The sequence below is a fragment of the Ictalurus furcatus genome, chromosome 22, assembly GCF_023375685.1.
Source record: "Ictalurus furcatus strain D&B chromosome 22, Billie_1.0, whole genome shotgun sequence".
Classification (NCBI taxonomy): domain Eukaryota; kingdom Metazoa; phylum Chordata; class Actinopteri; order Siluriformes; family Ictaluridae; genus Ictalurus; species Ictalurus furcatus.
In genome coordinates, this window is record NC_071276.1 from 18323184 (window position 1) to 18344510 (window position 21327).

At 41.2% G+C, this 21327-nt stretch overlaps 1 protein-coding gene across 2 annotated transcripts in view; it reads left to right on the top strand.

The window, feature by feature from the left end:
* The first annotated feature begins 1187 nt into the window (after positions 1 to 1187).
* The window catches only part of susd2 (sushi domain containing 2), a 32905-nt gene continuing 12765 nt past the window's right edge, over positions 1188 to 21327 (top strand). The window contains exons 1-13 of one of the 2 annotated variants that reach the window (XM_053610172.1): positions 1188 to 2560; positions 3336 to 3534; positions 4601 to 4749; positions 4837 to 5004; positions 5189 to 5363; positions 5999 to 6200; positions 7528 to 7613; positions 7721 to 7989; positions 8109 to 8252; positions 8373 to 8531; positions 9783 to 10031; positions 11667 to 11945; positions 13434 to 13610. In XM_053610172.1, the coding sequence (XP_053466147.1) occupies positions 2488 to 2560; positions 3336 to 3534; positions 4601 to 4749; positions 4837 to 5004; positions 5189 to 5363; positions 5999 to 6200; positions 7528 to 7613; positions 7721 to 7989; positions 8109 to 8252; positions 8373 to 8531; positions 9783 to 10031; positions 11667 to 11945; positions 13434 to 13610 (2329 nt within the window). In that variant the 5' untranslated portion in view covers positions 1188 to 2487. Of the gene's footprint in view, positions 2561 to 3335; positions 3535 to 4600; positions 4750 to 4836; positions 5005 to 5188; positions 5364 to 5998; positions 6201 to 7527; positions 7614 to 7720; positions 7990 to 8108; positions 8532 to 9782; positions 10032 to 11666; positions 11946 to 13433; positions 13611 to 21327 lie in introns of both variants that reach the window. The other variant, XM_053610171.1, reaches the window with a different exon arrangement.

Sequence of the window (21327 nt, forward strand, 5' to 3'; positions counted from 1 at the left end):
TATGCGTATAATAATTCAACTGGGGCGGAGCTGGCACAGCGGGTAGCGTTGCCGCCTAACAGCTCCAGAGTCTCTGGTTCGCTCCTGATTGTATGTTGAGTTTCTGTTTCATGTTCTCCCCGGGTCTATGTTGGTTTCCTCGGGGTTCTCAGATTTCCTCCCACTGTCTAAAAACATGCCAGTAGGTGGATAGGCTGCGATGAATTTCCCCTAAGTGTGAAAGAGTGTGTGTACGGTGCCATGTGATGGACTGACACATATCCAGTGTGTGTTCCTGTCTCACGTCCAGTCTTCCTGGCACCCTGAACAAGATGAATTGGTTACTGAAAATGATATTCAACAAATGATAGCAGTGACCAAATGAGTGTGTGTGTGTGTATGTGTGTGTGTGTGCATGGTGCTCTGCATCCCATTCAGGGTGTATTCCTGCCTCACACCTAGATATCCTGGGATAGACTCCGGATCCTCTGTGACCCTGATCAGGATAAAGCACTAACTCAAAGTGTATATATGTTTGTTAATGTATGTATGTTTACATAAAATATTAATTAGGGATTAAAGCCCCATTGTTAAAAGCTCTATACAAATAGCATTTAAATGAATATGTGTATTGTTGCAGGAGATTTGGATCTCAGGAATATGTAGCCTCAGCTCTGCCGTTATTTCCAGCTTAATGTAAAATACAAGCGGAGGTATTATGTTATGTGATGTTATGTGGAAAGGTTTAAAACTGTGTTATGATTAAAACGATGTAAAGATCCTCAACCTTGACAGCCCGGGGTCAGGAGAAAAAGGTCAGGAGAAAAAGAGGGCCAAGAAGAAGAAGAAAGGGGACAAGCCAGTCCCCAGGTACCCAGCAACACACCCAGCAACAGGGAGCAAGACGGGGACTGGAAAGTCTTCTGGTTCGGGGGCCGCTAAGGAGGCTGTTCCTGACATTATGCACCTCCAGCGAGATCTGAGAGACTTACAGCTCGACACGCTGGATGTAAAGAGAACTGAAAAAGCTGATATTGAAAAATGATCGTTTAGTGAAAGACTGTGATAGCATACTGAGTGTCTTGACTCAAACGAGAGCTGAAGCTGAAATGTTAAAAGAGCGTGCTAAATATAGCAGAACTGAAGGCATTGGGGAATTAAATCAGAGATATGTGAAAATAGTACAAGTTTGTACTAAAGAACCGAGACCCTCTGTATTTACTAGACAAATTGATGAATTGGGAAAAATTGATAGAACGCTTAAATCTGAGGAAAACCCAGTAAAAACATACATCCTGTTTTCACAGCCAGCGCTCAGAAACCACAATCCCTCAACCTCTGTGTCCCGCTTTTAAAACCTAAACAAGGGCATGTTTTCTGTTTTCTACATGCAGCTTCAGAGCAAGCGCTCGTAACCGCATCCGGAGACCTTTGAGAAAGCGTTGCGGTCTAGAGCAAACGGAGTCGCGAGTAGAGGATTAAAAATTGAGATATGAAATTCAATAGTATGTATTAATATATGAATTCAAACCTATAAATATTACAGAATATGTGATAGAGAGTAGTTATGATTTTCCATCCGTCCATCCATCCATTTTTCCGTACTGCTTCTCCAAACGGGGTTGCAGCCGCGCCTGGAGCTTAACCCGAGAGCCCGGGTCACGATGTGACGGGGTGACAACACATTGCAGGGCACAATCACACACCACGGGTAATTTGGACACGCCAATCAGCCTACAGTGCATGTTTTTGGACTGGGGGAGGAAACCGGAGAACCCGGAGGAAGCCCCTGAAGCACAGGGAGAGCGTGCGGGCTCTGCGCACGCGAGGTGGAGGTGGGAGGAAATCGTGCTAAACACTAATCCACCTTGCCCCCATATTTATATGTATTAATATATGAATTGAAATGTATAAATATTACAGAATATTTGACAAGGTAGGTATGATTTTAATATTTAAAACATTGTTTTAAAAGTGGAGTATTTGGAGTGCTAGTCCTGGGTTGGTTATGAGGTGTTTTTTTGTTGTCGTATTATTCTTTTTTTCCCTTTTTTTTAACAGACTTGGCAACCCGATTACCAGCTATTTTAAGAGGCCAAAAAAAAAAAAGTCTACAGTGTGAACATTTAGTTGGAGACATTTCTACCATCTCATATCTACAGTCAATAAAGCATTTGCAAAACTGAAGCTGTTTTTTTTGTTTGTTTGTTTGTTTGTTTGTTTGAGGTGTAACTTCTTACAGTTTACACATGTAAACAAAGCAGTTTCAGGTTAAACTGTAACAAAGCAGTTCTGGAGCAGAGTGCAGATGATTATCAGGAAGACCTTTGCCAAAAAGTCATGGCTCAAATGCATGTTTACACACACCCCTGATCTAAACACATACTGGAGTGGTTAAAGGGACGTTAGACCAACCGGTTCCTGTTCCTGGGTGTGATTTGAGGCTTTGGTGCAAACAAGAGGCACTTTATGGATTGAAAAAGCTGTGTGAAGTCAGTGTCAGTCAAAATGCTCATGTACAGAGTGCTGACTTTGTATTCAGTGCTGACTTTTCTGGATTTGATCTCACAACCTGCTGCAGGTGAGCACACACACACACAAACACACACACACACACACACTTGCTGAAAAAAAGAATAGAAACCCTCTAGAATTTGTAATGGTTATAATGGGAATTGTATTGCTTTTAATGGAAACTCTAATGTTCCCTGTGGGTCTCTACTGGTAATTTGTTGCCTTCTATTGGTGGCATGTTATGTCTAGTGGATACCATTAAGGACCGGTAATGGTTTTCATGGTTAGCTGATGGTTTGTAATGGTATTTGTAGTGGGAACCATTAGGATTTCTGTGATGGAGTTTCTGTTGTTTTTTTGGTTTTTTTAAAAAATTATTTCAGCAGAGAGCAAGAGAGAGAACAGTCTGTTAGTGGTGCAATATAGTGATGACACATTGTGATGACACTCCACTGCCTTCATAGTTGCGCTGTAATTCCTCACACTGAAGGCGTTTGTGTATATAGACCTCTCCGATGTGTTTTGAGATCAGACTCGGGGATGGCGAGGCTTGTTTTTGCCACCCTGTGCCACCCAAATCTAAATCGAAAATGAGCTCAGAACATCCTGGATGTCTGACCCCGTGTTTTCACCTGCAACATGTATTGTTGAATTATTATTCGTATTACTGATATTATATCTGCACTCTGTCTAATAACAGTGTTTAGCCGTATAATCTGTTTATATGCATGAAGAATACATTTGGACTGCAGGTAGAAGGTACTGGTACTGCGACACTGTGAAATGATTATTATTATTATTATTATTATTATTATTATTATCTGTTCATCTCCCTCCTCCAGCTCAGTCTTGTGAAGGTCGCTGTGGTGAAAAGTTGGCGTCCTGTACCTGCCACCCGACATGCGAGACCTTACTGAACTGCTGCCCGGACGTGAAACAGTTCTGCCTGGACATCTCACCTCACTCCGGTTCTCTGCTCGGAGGAACCGACTTCAAACTGCTCAACGTCAAGTTTGATCAGAAGGTCAACCTCACCTGCAGGTAAGAAGGGACTCGGGGTTTACTAAGGATGTTTTAGGAAATCGTTAAACATGGCGGTTCTGTCCTGAAGAGTCCCAGACGCCCGCTTTATATTTAGGCTTACACCTCGAGCGTTTTGCAGAGCAGTCTGCAGAAGCAGCCCCACAACATGACGCTACCACCACCATGCTTCACGGTATGTAGGGTGTTCTCAGGGTGATGATTGATGTTGGGTTTCCGCCAAACATAGTGCTTTGGGACAAGGCCAAAAACCTACATTTTGGTCTCATCATACCAGAGAATCTTTTTTTCGTGCCTTTTGGCAAATTTATATGCCTTTTTTTTTCTTTTCTCGACACTCTTCCATAACGTGCAGATTTGTGCCGTGTCCCAGTTATGGTTGTGAACATCTTGTTCTATCTGAACTATGGATCTCTCCAGCTTCTCCATGGCCTCTTGGTGGCTCCTCTGACTAATCCGGTCTTTACCCGGTCACCGACTTTTTGTGGACGGCCTTCTCTGGGCAGATTTTTTTTTTTAAACTATTTTTAATGATGAGGGACGTTTGGGATATTTTATTATAACCAAACCCTGATTGATTACATTTCCAGAACATTCCTGGACATGCTCTTTTCACGTTTTCGTGTTGGATAACCCTAGAAAAACTATTTTGACCGATCAGGTAATGTAATAATGTAGCTTGAAAATGTATCCAAGTATCTAGGTTTTTCACAGGCCTAAATCGTAGCACACAAGTTAAATTTGGTTTATTCTTTAACGGAATTGGTTTCTAAATGGTGGTGGAGGGGTGTGGCATGTTAGCTTAGTGGTTAGCACGATTGCGTCAAACCTTGAGTTTGCATGTTCTCCCTATGCTCCGGGGGTTTCCTCCCCAAGTCCAAACACATGCGTTGTAGGTTGATTGGCATTTAGAAATTATCCGTAGTGTGTGAATGTGTGCGATTGGGGTGGTACCCCATCCAGGGTGTCTTGTAGGCTCCAGGCTACGTTGTGTAGGATAAGTGGTATGGGAAATGGATGGATGGGTTTCTAAATAGTGTGTGTGTGTGTGTGTGTGTGTGTGCAGGTTTAAGTCTGAGATCACAACTCAGGGCTACGTGGATGCAGAAGGCGTAGGTCACTGTATCTCGCCCCTGCTGTTCGAGTCCGGCTGGATCCCGTTTAAGGTTTCCACTGACGGACTGAACTATAACCGAGCTGGACGATGGCTCTCAGGTCAGACTCGCATCTCAGTCTAACTACTAATTATTTCGATTCACGCTGTGATATTATATGACTGGCTTCTTGTGATCGGATGATCAGTGCACCACAGTAAGCTGAGTGCGGCGTATAAGCTCCTCCTGGTGAACGGGACTCAGTGGCAGTATTACGGTACGCCGGGCGTCGGTGGGATTCTCCTGATGGTGTGGAATTCGTCTCTAATTAAAGCTGAGAGAGTAAACCTTGAGCTGTGGGGCTATGACGAGTTCGGTAAGTGGAGCAGAACCATCCTTATTTTTTTGAACTATAGCCAACTGCTTTTTAATTCTAGACGTTGTCCCGAAAGCTCACACGTTCACCACTTGAAATCCAGTTTAATCGAAGATGCCGTGTGACGATCATGAGAGACGTGTTTTTACGTACACCGACGCTGCTGTTCTTCTTCTGACCACAGGAGAGCCGTATACCGATCGATGGAGGGCCGAGTGGAAGTATCTGTACTCTGTAGGGAAGAACGTGAGCAATAACGGGGCGTTCAGCTTCGTCCCAACACCCATGGAAATGCCGCTGGCGCTGTGGCACATGGGCAGCATGAGGGTCAGTCCAAGCACCGAACCTGATGGAACATGGTACGTTTTCATCCTCATTTGCGTTCAGTTCACGTTTATCTCCAGTGACTTGCACCCGAGTTCCTTTATTTTAGAAGGAAGGATAGATAAGAAGGGTTTCTTCGCTTGATTGACCTTGAATCCATAAAACATGGACACAACACAACGCAACATATTTTCATATAGGGTGTTTTTAAAAACCCTCTGATCAATCTGACGGTGCAGAATAATAAAAAGTAAACATTAAGAACATGCGATACTTTTTATTTTTAATTACAACCTTCTGTAATAATTGTTTGGTTTTTTTTTGTTGCGCTAGGATCAAGTTTGTTCTGTATGATAAAATATGATGTAATATAATAAACTGTGATTTTTGTTGTTTCTGTCATAATGTAAACTAAACTTAAATTAACTCGTTTTTTTCTTCTTCTATGTGACAAACTGTTTAAGTAAGTGCTATAATATATTACAGGGGATAAAAAAAAAAAATTAAAATGTCTACACACCCCTGTTATAATTGCAGGTCTTAAAAAAGACATAAATCATGCCAGAACTTTTTCCATGCTTAATGTGATATAGAAACCTACAACATTTTTTCTGCCATGAAATCCTGGGGTCTCTTGTGTGTGTGTGTGTGTGTGTGTGTGTGTGTGTAGGAACGTGAACGCTCTGTGGAGTGGTGATCATGCTCTGGCTTATCACCTGGAGGACGCCTTCAGGAAAGATTCTGCAGCCTGGGCTTTGGAAAAGTGTCTGAAGTGGGATGGAGAGGAAAATCTGATGCCCAGTTTCCTGAATGAGATCATCGATTGCCCCTGCACGCTGGCACAAGCCCGAGCCGACACCGGCAGGTTCCATGTGAGATTAAAACGAGACTGAAGTGAAGTGTTGTGTCATGTATCGTAATCGGTATCCTGTTAGTGCCACAGCAGTATAGATGATAATTAATTACAGTGATCGCAGGGATCCAAGGTTATTATTCGTCCTCATCTTCTTCTTCTTCTTCTTCTTCTTCTTCTGACAAAACCTTCATTTAGAACGAATTAGCTCAAACTGCTTAAAGTACAAACTCTTCGTTTTCACTTTTTAAATATTTAAATTTTTGATTTTTTTTTTCCTATTAAAATACATTTCTGGAGTGACCGTCACTGGTGAGGTCATAACGGGGTTTATCATTATGCTGACCAATCAGCTGCTTGGCTTTAAACTCTGACACACCGTGTCATTATCCTTTCTTTCTGTATCTGCTTATCCCTTTCTCTTTTTTTTTTTTTGGCATGCTTTTTTTAAATAATTTTTCTTCCTCCAACTCTAGGTTGTTTAAGCATTAGGCCTGCGTTTACAGATTCTCATTCGAGCGCTAACTTCCGAACTAGTTGTTGAATGTTCATTAGATTTAAATGGAACGATCATTATACAGTCAGTCCGTCACTGTTGCGTCCAAAAATGTTCGATTATTTTTGCTTCGGCTTTTTTTTTCTTCTTCTTTCTAAATCTGCGTATCTGTTTTCAGAGTTTTCCGATTATTTATTTATTTTGCGGAAAATGACTCGAATCGGCGAAACCGCAATTGCAGGAAATCGTTTCGCGCGGTCTTTCGCGGTGATGTTTGTTGGTAAATGAGACCTTTTAGCTGTACTCGTGACTCGAAGAGGGCTTTGGCCGAACGTCCCGGCCCGGATCTGCAGAAAATCTGCAGTTTTTTCGAAAAACGTAGAAAAATCCTCCGAATATCGCGTCGTTTTCTTGATTTTTGCGTTCGTTTCTGCGACCGCGGAATCCTGTGAGGGACTGATTATAACCAACAGATGACGTGATTAGATTTTGTGGTCGATCCAAACAGGATCGAGGTCACAGCAAGGTCAAATGTTTTTTTTCTTCTTCGAAAGCTTCCCTTCCTCTTTGAAGTGTATTTGAAGGGCATTTCAGGCGCACAAATGAATGAATACGAAGAACTACTAGACTTATTGGCATTGAGTTCTACTTCTTTTCTTTTCTTTGTCAAATTATTGATTGGAAATTCATTTGTAACACAGCCACTCATACGAGCTTAAACCTCTGCGTCTGGGTTAAATGAAAGCTGTCTGACGCAGCTATGTGCAAACAAGATCTAGAACCGGAAAATGAGCTTGTTAACGAGCTAGCAGGATGACGAGTAAATATTCATGGCTTTGGGTATTTTCAGACAGACTACGGCTGTGACATCGAGAAAGGCAGTAAGTGCACTTATCATCCAGGAGCTGTGCACTGCGTTCGAGGCATTCAGGGCAGGTAACACTCTGAACACACACCTTGTCCTCTGTGTACTACAATAACTCAAATCAAAGAGCACAAAAAAAGGACGTGTTTCATTTTGATTTCTGCTTCTTTGTGTGCAGCCCGAAGTACGCAGCAGGTCAGCAGTGTTGTTATGACAAAACCGGAGCTCAGGTTCTCACCAGTGACTCGATTGGGGGAAGTACCCCGGACCGAGGGCACGACTGGGGGTCACCGCCGTACAAAAACCCCCCCAAAGTGCCAGGTTTCTCCCACTGGAAATACGACGTGATCACGTTCTACTACTGCTGCCTGTGGTCGGATAACTGCGAGTATTATTTCACACACCGCCCGTCCAGCGACTGCAGGACGTACCAGCCTCCGAAAGCAGGTGGAGAAAATGCTTTTATCTTATATGATCTAATACACATACTTCCTGTCTCTTTTTTTTTTTTCTCCGAGAGGATCAGTTTGTGTTACGTGGTTTTTCCAATTTTTTTTTTCTTTCAGCCTCTGTGCTTGGTGATCCTCACTTCATCACGTTCGACGGTTCCACGTACACCTTTAACGGTAAAGGAGAGTACGTCCTGCTTCACTCACCGGAGTACCAGCTGACAGTGCAGGGCAGAACTGAGCCAATGAAATCAGAGAACGGTAAAATGACTGAAAATCATCTCTTTCTGTCACCGTGTAAAAACCTCAGTGTGACTCTGTGTTTGTGGCATAAACAACGAGTGCACTTTTTCGAGATTGTCACATCCGTTTCCCTTCAAGGCTCTGTCGTCATGGCGACGCGTCTCTCCTCGGTGGCCATGAAGGAGAATAACTCTGACGTCATCGAGGTGCGTCTCGCGGATAAACCGGATCACCTGCAGGTCTTACAGAACCGACAGGTGCTTAGTTTCTCTGAACAGACCTGGATGGATCTTGAAGGTGAGACCTGAGGTACATTTTACCATAAATACTGATCCCAGATCAGCTTCGGACTTTCACGTCCCACTCGGCATGAGATTATGAGATGGAGAACAGATGATCTGGAACATGCAATGTATATGACACTGCTTATAGTATAGTCCTAAACACTTTAATATTGGTTCCGGAACATTTATTTGCTGTGTTGTTGTGTACTGGTTTCAGAACATACCTAAGCTTGAGCCCTGGTTGTGTATTGGTTCTAGAACATTCCTAAGCTTGAGTATTGTTTGTTTACTGGTTCTAGAATATTCCTAAGCTTGAGTATTGGCTGCGTGTTGGTTCCAGAACATTCCTAAGTGTGGGTATTGGTTGTATATAGGTTCTAGAACATTCCTAAGCTTGGTTATTGGTTGTATATAGGTTCTAGAACATTCCCAAGCTTGAGTATTGGTTGTGTATTGGTTCTAGAACATTCCTAAGCTTGGGTATTGGTTAGTACTTGGTTATATAATGTTCCTAAGCTTGGGTATTAGTTGTGTGTTGGTTCTAGAACATTTCTAAGCTTGAGTATTGGTTGTATTTTGGATCCACAACATTCCTAAGCTACATCTTGTTTCTAGAAAATTCCTACAAAAAAAAATGTTCTAGGTTCTATGATATTCCTAAAGCATATTGTGTATTGGTTCTAGAGCATTTTCTAAACATATAGAGCATTATATAATATCGGTAATCTCGGTTCCAGAACATTTATGTGGCATGTTGTGTACTGGTTCTAGAATGTTCCAAAGCCTGGTGCATAGGCCAAGTTGCCTTTTGGTTCTAGAACAGTCTGAAGGGTATGGTTACAGAACATTTTAAGACATGGTGCGCATTTGTTCTAGAACATTCTTAAGCTGTTTAATATTGGTTCCAGAACACTTATATGCATGTTGTGTACTGGTTCTAGAACATTGCAAAACCTGGAGCCTAGGCCATGTTGCCTGTTGGGTCTTGAACGTTCCTAACCAAGATTACATCTTGATTCTAGAACCTTCTTAACAAAAAGGAAGTTCGGTTGTAGAACGTTCCCAAGGCATGTTGAATATTGGATCTAGAACATTTCTAAGCTTTTGAGTGTTGGTAGCAGAACATTTGTAAACCATGTTGTGTTCTGGTTCTAGAACATTCCTAAGGTATGTTGACTTTTTTTTTAAAGAACATTTTAAAAGCCAAGCTGCACATTGTTTCTGGAACATTCCTGAATCCTACTCTTTGTCCCATGCCTTCTAGGTGTGTTTGTGTTCTCGGCGGTACCCCAGAACGTCACAGTGATGTTCCCCTCAGGCGCAGGGCTGGAGATCCGAGGTCGCGGCGGGGTCATGACCCTGACTGTTTTACTGCCGCAGGAGTTTAAGAAGAAGACGCAGGGCCTGCTGGGGAAAATGAACGACGATCCTGAAGACGATCTGACCTCCAGCGACGGGACGGTTGTGGGCGGAGACAGCAGCGCTCAGGACATTTTCACATTCGGAGCAGGATGTGAGTCTGTGTATTAATAAAGAAAATTCAGTTTAAAAACATAGACACCCTTATCCCGAGTGAAGCGAAGTGCATTATATCCTCATGCTAGTACAGATAACTCGGGGTCTAACAATATTATCAAATGGGAACCTTGTTAAAGAGGAGCTAGTACAGGGTTTCCCGAACCTTTTGTGCCTTTTGTGTTTTGGGAATAAGATCAAAAGACGTGAACTGTACCTTTAAAACGTGCTCATTTCAGTCTACACTCATTTGTTGTTGTTGTTGTTGTTGTTGTTAACTATTTTAACATTGTGTCATTATGTTAAAACCGGTTTAATCCTGAGTATCATAGCCTTGCTTTCTAATAGAGACTATTAGAAAGGTTGTTAGCTATGCAGAGCATGAATTTATGACCTTGTTATCACGTATCAGTCCAGTCCAAAGTCTGCACGTGTTCACTGCTGTCGTTCACGTTAAGTAAACTCAGCTGATGTAACAAACATTATACGGCATATTTGATCCAAACACGAAAAAAGAACATGTACTCTCTTGACTAATATTACATTATTGTCCTGCGGTTCTTCATCACGGTTTGTGATGCTTTTTGTTTTGTTTCTTTTTTTTGTTTTCGCTTAGTTTTTATTACCAACTCACAATCGCTAGCTAGCGAATCATACACTGCTCATTCGTGTTACGCTACGTTAGCTAGCTAAATTTAACCGACACGAACGGCCGTGGGAATTTCTAAACGCAAATGATCAAAACGGAACGGTGGAACAAATATTAGCTAGCTATGAATGCAGATTGCTAACTATTGCGATTAGCTTGTGTACACTTGTTCACTAGAACAACTTAAATCTGATACGGATTTAGCGTAGCATCCTGTTCAACACGCTAGCACGCTAGCAACACACGTTTTTGGATTTTGTGAAATAAAAAATGGACCCGTCTAAAAAAAATATATATATATAATCTGACAATAGCGTTTAAAAGTGAGGAAATTTAAAACAGTTCTTTAAATAAAGGATTAAGAGTTTTAGTCCCAGCTTTAAGGTGTAAGAAAAGTAAACATCGTGAATATTTAAGCTAGCTAGATGTTGGGAGAAATGCACAAAGCGTCGAATTTTGTTTGCTTTAGTAATCTTATTCCAGTCTCAAATTGATTTTAGTTATTTTTTTATTTGAAATTCATCAAAGGTTAAAAATAAATAAATAAACAAACAAACAAACAATGCGTCAATAACTAGATTGCTAGATTCCAGAAGTTTACGTACACTTCCAAGAACTAATTTGTTTCTTAGATGTTCGATAACATTAAACGTAACTATAAATGGATTTAAAAAAAAACTATGAGTGCCGTTGTTTGATCAATAAAAATATCAGTGTTGGCAAATTTCTGTAGTGTAAGAGGATGTTCTAGAAAAATAATCCACTTTGGGGCGTTCTCATACACATCGCATGCAGTATTAATCGTTGTGGACTGACGCTTGGTTTTGGAACTTAATTACTGTAAGTGATAAAAGATGAAATAGTTAGAAATAAAATACGTGATTTTTAAAACTTGTTCAACATACCGTATGTGTTATGTACAGTATTGTTGTTGCTCTAATGCCCTTCGGCCAATAAGAACGCTCCGTCTTGTCTTTCTTTCAGGGGCCATTACAAACGAGTCCTCTCTCTTCACCTACGACTCGGAGCACCTCCTTAACGAGTACTACTTCTCCCCGAAGCACGATCCGTCGTTCATCCCGCAGTTCTCCGTGAGCGAAGATGCGTCCGACCCGCTCCTGAATCCCACGCTGAAGATGTGCGTAGGGGACGGAGCTCGGTTCTGTAAATACGACACGTTAAGCACACGAAGTCTGGAGCTGGGCAACAACACGCTGCATGCCGTGCGCGCTCACGCGGCCACGACGCAGGACCTACAGCCTGGTGAGTGGACACCAAATAACAGTGTTCTAATTCCAGTGTCGGTATTTACATTAGAAATTCTGTTAACTCTGTCCAGTTGCTTTGTATTGAGGATCACGTAGCTCCCACTGCACAGGGAGACACAGGCCTCACACAGGGGGACACAGGGAGACACAGGGTGACACAAGGGGACACAGGGAGACACAGGGCTCACAGAGGGGGACACAGGGAGACACAAGAGGACACAGGGAGACACAGGGCTCACCCAGGGGCACACAGGGAGACACAGGGACACACAGGGACACACAGGGCTCACACAGGGCTCACACAGGGCTCACACAGGGGGACACGGGGCTCACACAGGGGGACACAGGGAAACACAGGGGGACACAGGGCTCACACAGGGCCCACACAGAGACACAGGGACACACAGGGGGACACACAGGGCTCACACAGGGAGACACAGGGCTCACCCAGGGGCACACAGGGAGACACAGGGACACACAGGGCTCACACAGGGCTCACACAGGGGGACACGGGGCTCACACAGGGGGACACAGGGAAACACAGGGGGACACAGGGCTCACACAGGGCCCACACAGGGACACACAGGGCTCACACAGGGGGACACACAGGGCTCACACAGGGGGACACAGGGGGACACAGGGAGACACAGGGCTCACACAGGGGGACACAGGGCTCACACAGGGGGACACAGGGCTCACACAGGGAGACACAGGGACACATAGAGCTCACACAGGGAAACACATGGGGGGACAGGGCTCACACAGGGAGACACAGGGAGACACATGGGGACACAGGGCTCACACAGGGAGACACAGGGCTCACATAGGGGGACACAGGGCTCACACAGGGAGACACAGGGGGACACTGGGACACATAGGGCTCACACACGGACACACAGGGAGACACAGAGTCACACAGGGTCATCGGGGACAGAATCAGTGCTGACGTGCCAGAACACAAACCTTTATAACCTCAAATCACTCTTTATCTCTTAAACGTTTCTTCACATCATCACATCTGATACGACTTTAAAATCTCTTATCAGCTCTGTGCTATCACTCCTCAGAGATCACATCACTTTAACCTTTAACCTTTAAGCGTTTAAGTGAGGTGCACACTTACACTTAAACGCTTATTATATAATGTAATCCGTGGTAAGAAACGAATAAAACTTTCAACCACATTTAGTTTAATTTAGTTATCTTTAAAGAAGTCTCAGATTTATTTGATACATTTAATTTGATACATAGAATTTCTCGCTAACCAGCTAGCTTTATATGAACACGCTAGCAATTTACCATAAAAGATAGAATCTCTGTGCTTATGCTATGTGAATAAATTATCACAAAATAAGCAATCTAATGGAAACAAATCTAAATAGGAATGCTGCAGTTGTACTTACAGTACACACTTTGACTGAGAGATATTGTGATGACATTTTGGTGACTTTTGACCTCAGTGTAATGTTTTCCTGATCCTCAGTGGTGTCCTGTGGCTGGATCCAGCCGCCCAAACACGGGCAAAAAGAAGGAACGCTGTATTTGGAGGGGGCTAATGTCAGATTCTCCTGTAACCATGGTTACCGCCTCTACGGCTCACAGGAGCGCGTATGTCAGGAAGACGGACGATGGTCAGGAGGGGATACACACTGTGTTTCAGGTGAGCTGTGGATCACTGTTCAGCAGTTAGTCAGTATAATATAATATAAAATAACACGATGTACTGTCATATAATATAAAATAACACGATGTACTGTAATATAATATAAAATAACACGATGTACTGTCATATAATATAAAATAACACGATGTACTGTCATATAATATAAAATAACACGATGTACTGTAATATAATATAAAATAACACGATGTACTGTCATATAATATAAAATAACACGATGTACTGTCATATAATATAAAATAACACGATGTACTGTCATATAATATAAAATAACACGATGTACTGTAATATAATATAAAATAACACGATGTACTGTAATATAATATAAAATAACACAATATAATGTAATATAATATAAAATAACACGATGTACTGTAATATAATATAAAATAACACAATATAATGTAATATAATATAAAATAACATGATATAAAGTAATATAATATAAAATAACATGTTATAACTTAATATAATATAAAATAAGGTTTTGTTACTATACTTAAAATAAAATAAAACATAATATGTGATTTAAAAATATATAACGTTTTGTTACTATTCTTAATATAAAATATAATATAATATATGACATGATATAACATTATATAACAATATAATAAGGTTTTGTTTCTGTGCTATACATAATATAAAATATAATATAACATGATATAGCGTAATATAATATAATGTTTTTAATTTCATTTAATTCAGGTTTTCGGATTTATCTATTTACTAATGTATTGATTTACTTGTTATTATTATTATTATTTTATTGTTATTATTATTATTATTATTATTACAAACTGATTTTAAACTGTATATTTTTTCTTTATATTTATTTTTAATTATTTAATTACTTATTATTTAACACCCAGTGCTCGTTGCTCCTCATTACAGTTTCTCTGTGTGTTTGTATATTTTTTTTAGCTGTGTAGTCAGCCGTTCTTAGCCGTACTTCTTTCCCAGTTTGTCCTTGATTATAATTTCGCCTGACCCCCGTGTGTGTGTGTGTGTGTGTGTGTGCGTGTGTGTGTGTGTGTGTGTGTGTTCTGACCTGCTGTACATTACAGTATAAGTCTCAGTCAGCGCTCGGTCAGTGCTGTAGTGTAGAGCGCAATTCACTGAAATACACACTATGTGGCAGTGTTTACACACCCTGAAGGCTGTGCGTTCAGTGTTCAGTAGTGTTTCCTGCTCCTCCCGATCCTTGTTCAATGGGTGGAAGTCAGTATGTGCAAAAAATGTACATGAGCTAAATTGTTTTAAAGAGTATAATTATTGTGTTTAAAGAATAAGGAAGTGATAAACAGTCGTGTGTTGTTGTTGTTTTTCCATATGACAAAAAAATTACTAAAAAGTATGAGCATGCAGAGTGTTCGTGCATTATGGTGGAAATGATCAATAAACAGAAACGTTACATGATGATTATTTGTTATTTGATTGTGTTTTTCTACCACAGCATCATTTTAGAATTGAATCAAATGTTTCACCTCAGTTTTCACTGCTGTCGGTCATTTTTGTGGGATTATGTTTACCTTGTTAATGGTTTCTTTCTTATTGTTGCTTTCCCTTTGTTCTACGAATTGCATGGCTATTTTGGTTACTGTGGCAACTGTTTTGGTTTTTTGTTTGCCATAAGTAATTTTTGTTGCTTCTGTCTGATTTATCGTTTACTCTGGGTAAATTTAGTTGTTTTGTTTATCGTTTACTCTGAGTAAATTTGGTTGTTTTGTTTATCGTTTACTCTGAGTAAATTTGGTTGTTTTGTTTATCGTTTACTCTGAGTAAATTTGGTTGTTTTGTTTATTGTTTACTCTGGGTAAATGTTTTGTTTATCGTTTACTCTGGGTAAATGTTTTGTTTATTGTTTACTCTGGGTAAATTTAGTTGTTTTGTTTATCGTTTACTCTGTGTAAATGTTGTATTGTTTATCGTTTACTCTGGGTAAATGTTTTGTTTATTGTTTACTCTGAGTAAATTTGGTTGTGTTGTTTATCGTTTACTCTGAGTAATTTAGTTGTTTTGTTTATCATTTACTCTGAGTAAATTTGTTGTTTTGTTTATCGTTTACTCTGGGTAAATGTTGTTTTGTTTATTGTTTACTCTGGGTAAATTTAGTTGTTTTGTTTATTGTTTACTCTGTGTAAATGTTTTGTTTATCGTTTACTCTGGGTAAATGTTGTTTTGTTTATTGTTTACTCTGAGTAATTTAGTTGTTTTGTTTATCGTTTACTCTGGGTAAAGGTTGTTTTGTTTATCGTTTATTCTGAGTAAATTTAATTGACTTTAGATCCGTCAATCTTTAAAATTGAGATTTTCACAAATTATCCAGTGTTTAATAAATTTATGCAGACGTTAAATAAAAATATCTTCACACTTCTTTTAAAGGTTTATTTATAAATGCAACGAGTGTTGAAGCAACATCCGAATCTTTTTCCGTGATCAGAGTGTTGAGACCGGCTGTGCTGTTTGGTCGAGCCAGCCAGAGAGCAGGAGCAGATGATGGTGTGTGATGGTAATAGTTAAGCCTGTTGCCCAACTCCAGGCTTGGAATGGGAACCCCATGCACTGCATATTTGACTGTTTCCCTCATCTAACACATCTGATTCAACTCAGGTAATTAATGAGACTAGTCTGGCAAGTTAAAGCAGAGAAAATGCAAACGTGCAGGCGTGAGAAACCTCAGTAGTGCCAACGGCTTAATGCGTAGCACTTAATACCGAGAACAACCTAAACACCACATTTACAGGAAGTCTATACGCATACATGTACGGTTCGCTAAACAGTGTGTTTATTAGGTAGATCTATGTGTTTGGCGTGTTGCGACTCCTTTGATGTTCAGAGGAAAATTGTTCCATATGGACATTTTCATTGCGCACTTCTTGCACAGTTGGTCTCTCTGCTTTCTGCTAACAGCCTTCTGCACTCCATGCCAAAGATGTTTGATAGGACTGACATCTCAGGACTGTGATCCTGGCTGATGAAGCAGTGAACTACTGGGTGATGAAAGGTATGAAATGTTCAGACACACTGCAGTGATTCAGAAAATCCTCAGGGGGTATAGGGGCCCCAGAAGGTTAACTTTTGACTTGCCCCTGTCTTGTTTTAATGCCTCGGCCACTAGGTGGTGGTCCGATGTCTGGAATAGTCTTTCTTCAAGACCTTCCTTTCTGTTTAAAGAATATTTAGGGTATTTGAGGCAAACACGTGAGTAACAAGGAATATTCGTTAGTTCTGTTGCGTTAGTATGGCGTGTCCATTATCATTTAAGTATCACATTTTGTTCGTTTCGGTTACTTTCTGGGTAACTTTGGTTTCTTGCACTTGATGTGGGTCATTTTTTTATTTTTACCCTGTGTATTGTTCAGTTTTCATTTGCTGTAGGTCATTCTTGTTGTTTTCCTCGTTTGTTTTTGTTATTTCTACCGCATTTATCATTTATTGTGGCTCATTTTTGTATCCTTCATCATGTTTATCATGTTCAATGTGTTGCTTTTATCTCAATTATCACTGGTATGAGTCATTTTGGTTACTTTTGGCTTGTTTATCATTCGATATAGGTCATTTTTGTTACATTCATCTTGTTGTTCCATTAGGCGTTGGTCATTTTTGTTGCTCTTACTTCATTTATTGTTTGGTGTGGGTCATTTTGTTACTTCTTTCATTTTTGTGGTGTTTATCATTTGACTTGGGTACATTTTTTTTTCCCTAGTAAACGTTCCTCACAACACCACACTGCCACCACACCACACTCCTGTACTCTCGACACCGAACCGGACGAATCCGTGGACTCGGTTACTTATTCCAAATTCTGACGCTTCTAACAGCATAACAACTTAGCTTTCAGCTGTCATGCTCCATTAAAAACGGTGTCTAGAATGTGGTGTGCTCTGAGATACTGTCCTGCTCTGAGATGTTGAATTTGGATGGGTTTTTGCTTGTTCTTTGACCTCTCTAATCCACAAGCTGTTTTGTCCATTGGTCACTAGTAGTTATTTCTTTTCTCATCAGCCTTAGTGAAACAGATTCGGTTGGGAGATGCTATAACCGACTCATCCCGTGCAAACCATTATGCACTGTTTAAAGGTCAAGGTCAATTGCAAACAGGCAGCACTGTTTCTTCTCTCCAGATTATCATGAAAAATCCTGGCCCATTTGTAGAACAAAAATCTCAAATATGGAGTCTGTAAGACGTTATTTTCTGCCGCTGGCTCTCACTCCTTGCTTTGCAGTCTTCAGAGTACTACAGTCTTTCCACAAGCACTACAAGACCAGTTATTCAAGACTTCTCTTCTACGACTTCTTAAGGAAACGACTTTTCGGTTGATGTAGGGCTGTAGTCAAGACCGCCATCATCAAGTCCAAAGCTAGAACTAGCCAAGATCGAGTAAAGATTGCGTCTTAAGGGGATCGAGTCCAAATGGAAGCCAGACCGAAAACCGTCAAATCCTTTTTGAGACCAAGTCTACTTCAACTAGCTGGCTTGGTTCGTGTATTCTGCCGATGCTTAGACTGTTTACTAGAAAAAGGAATTACTTCTTGCTGAACATTGCGCATTCGAAAAGAAAAGACAACACAAAGATGAGAGACCAAGGCCAAGACTGAGACAAATCCCAGTACAAATGCACGTAAGTCTGAGACAAGTCCGAGTCAATACAAAATACATCTCACGACTGGCCTCGGGTGATCAGACAGCTTTATGACTCTTCCTCGACATTTCCCGTCTTTATCTTGCTTGCTTTCTTTCAAACACCACATGACCAAAATGTCCTTGTTGAAACGAGACTCTAGTTACATATCTGTCAAAACGTGATAGTCATTTTCAAGGCAACGTAGTATTTACAGCCACCGTCATGTATTTAGTAAATTCCACCGCCGGCACACCTGGGGCGGGTCTGGGCTTTCTTATTAAGTCGAATCAGATGTGTCTCTGATGGAATTTAACAAATAGCTGATGTGCCTCACTGAGAGGTTCTCCTACAAATGTCCACAGGCTGTTATTCTGATATATATATATATAGTAATAATTTTTTAACGTCTCCGTTCCTCCTGCCCCGGTGATCTGTTTTTTTTGTTTTTTTGGATGTGTTCTTTAACTTCTTTAGCGTCATTAGAGCAGAACCACACACACACTTCCTTCGTGATACACATCTACAGGATGGTTCTGTCCCGAATCAGATCTGGAGTTTATCCACCAAACACATGAAGACACTTAGCTGCGACACGGTTCATCGCTCCTGACCTCTGCTGTGTTTTTAGAGGGAAATGGAGCAAAAAATATCCGGAGACCAACTGTGTGTCTCATTATTGACCTGAAATGTTGGGGGGGGAAATGTTTGCATTGGTTTATTTATTTATTTTTTTTACATTTGACATAAAATGTATCAAATACAATATGATACTTATGATTTTGCAATCAAAATGATTCAACCCCCCGTTGACCTGCTGCAAACGAGATGCACAGCTTCTGGCAGCGTTCCTGAGGAATCTTATCCCATTCCTCATGAGCAACGGCCTCCAGTTCAGTAATATTCTTGGGTTTGCGTGCTGCATCCCCCTTCTTGAAATCCCACCAGAGATTTTCTATGAGGTTCAAGTCAGGTGACTGTGACGGCCCTGTAGAATCTTCCAGGACTTCTTCTGCAACCAAGCCTTGGTGGAATTTGAGGTATGCTTGGGACCATTGTCCTGATGGAAGATCTAGTGCTTCAAGCTTCAGCTTCCTCACAGACGGCAGGATGTTTTCTCCTAGGATTTCCTGATACGTCAGTGAATCCTTCTCGCCTTCCACACGCTGCAGGTTTCCAGTGCCAGAGGATGCAAAGCAGCCGCAGAGCACCACCGAGCCTCCACCGTGCTTGTCTGTGGACAGAGTGTTCTTTCTTCATTCTTCTTCCTCCAGACATACCGTTTATCCATCATGCAGAAAAGTTCCAGTTTTGTTTCATCGCTCCACAGAACAGAATCCCAAAACTTCTGTGGCTTATTCATATGATTTTGAGCCGACATTTCTTGTGCTTTTGGGTCAGTAGTGGTGTACGTCATGGAGTTCTGGCATGGAAACCTTCTGCGTTTAGTACGCCCCCTTACCGTGCTCACTGAAACCGCAGTGCCTGTTCCCACCAAGTCTCGCTGCAGGTCTTTTGCAGTCACTCGAGGGTTTTTCACAACCTGCCTTCTCAGAACTCTGGTTTCAGCCGTTGATAGCTTGAGACAACACCTGTTTTGTATATTTGTCTTATTGTGAGGGATTCTATTCAGGGGGTTAAATCATTTTGAGACTGGAGAAATCATTATAAGTTGCATTTTCAGTGGAATTCGGGGAAACCACTTGAAGCATTCCTTGTGTTGAACTATTTCAACTGCTTTTGTTTGATTTGTTCATTTCAAACAGCTGAAAGTCTGTACATTTTTGACAATAAACCTGATTTGCAATGGGGGTTGATTGCAACTATATATACCGTCCATGGTTGGGGGTTCACTTCCTGCCTTCGCCCTGCATGCATGCAGTCTGCATGTTCTCCCTGTGCTCCGGGGGTTTCTTCCTGCTACTCCGGTTTCTTCCCCAAGAAAGATATTCGCGATATGCGATATAAGCTGATTGGCATCTCTAAATTGTCCGTAATGATTAATAATTATATTTATTAAACTTTAGGGATTAGATGAGGTATCATGTTGTCGAAATAACTTTTGACATGTTTTTGTTTTTACATTTGTGAATGATATTATGAGGTTTATTTGGAGCCGTTAGCATTACGCAGGCGTCCCAGTGGAACATTTTTTTTTCGTGTGAATTGAAAGCAAAACTTTTTTTTTGTTGCACACTCCGTTTGTTTCCCTCTGATGACTTTTCCACTTTTCCTCTCCTCCTTTTGTCTCCTTTCTCTCTGCGTCAGTGATGAGCGAACCTGAGCTTCTCCTGTGTAGGCGTTTAATGATTAAAGTTCTGATTCGAAGAAAGGTGAAGTCGATTTTAGGGATTTAAGGATTTAGAGACGGATTTATTAAAAAAAAAAAGACTCTAACAGGTGGGAGACAACTCATCGTCTCTCCCTCCGTCTCTCTTTGTCTCTCTTATCTTCTTTGTTGACTTTTCTTTTTGTTAGTGATGAGGAAAAATCCTGCAAATCCTATAATGCCGGATATAATTATATAGCAATGTCGTCTCGTTACACACACCGACGTGGTGACGTTTTATTGTTTTGTTTTGCGAACGCACCCAACAGTTGAGACATGAAAAAATAAAATTAATTATTGAACATTCATGAAAATATACATATTTAACAAAAAAGGAAGGAAAATGGAAAAGGCACGAATGTATTCATGTATTCAAAGGCACAAATGAAACGTCCATCCATCCATCCATCTTCTATACCGCTTACTCCTTTTCAGGGTCACGGGGAACCTGGAGCCTATCCCAGGGAGCATGGGGCACAAGGCGGGGTACACCCTGGACAGGGTGCCAGTCCATCGCAGGGCACAATCACACACACACTCACACACCCATTCATACACTACGGACACTTTAGACATGCCAATCAGCCTACCATGCATGTCTTTGGACTGGGGGAGGAAACCGGAGTACCCGGAGGAAACCCCCGCAGCACGGGGAGAACATGCAAACTCCGCACACACGGGGCCCCGGCGGGACCCTAACCCCGGACCCTGGAGGTGTGAGGCGAATGTGCGAACCACTAAG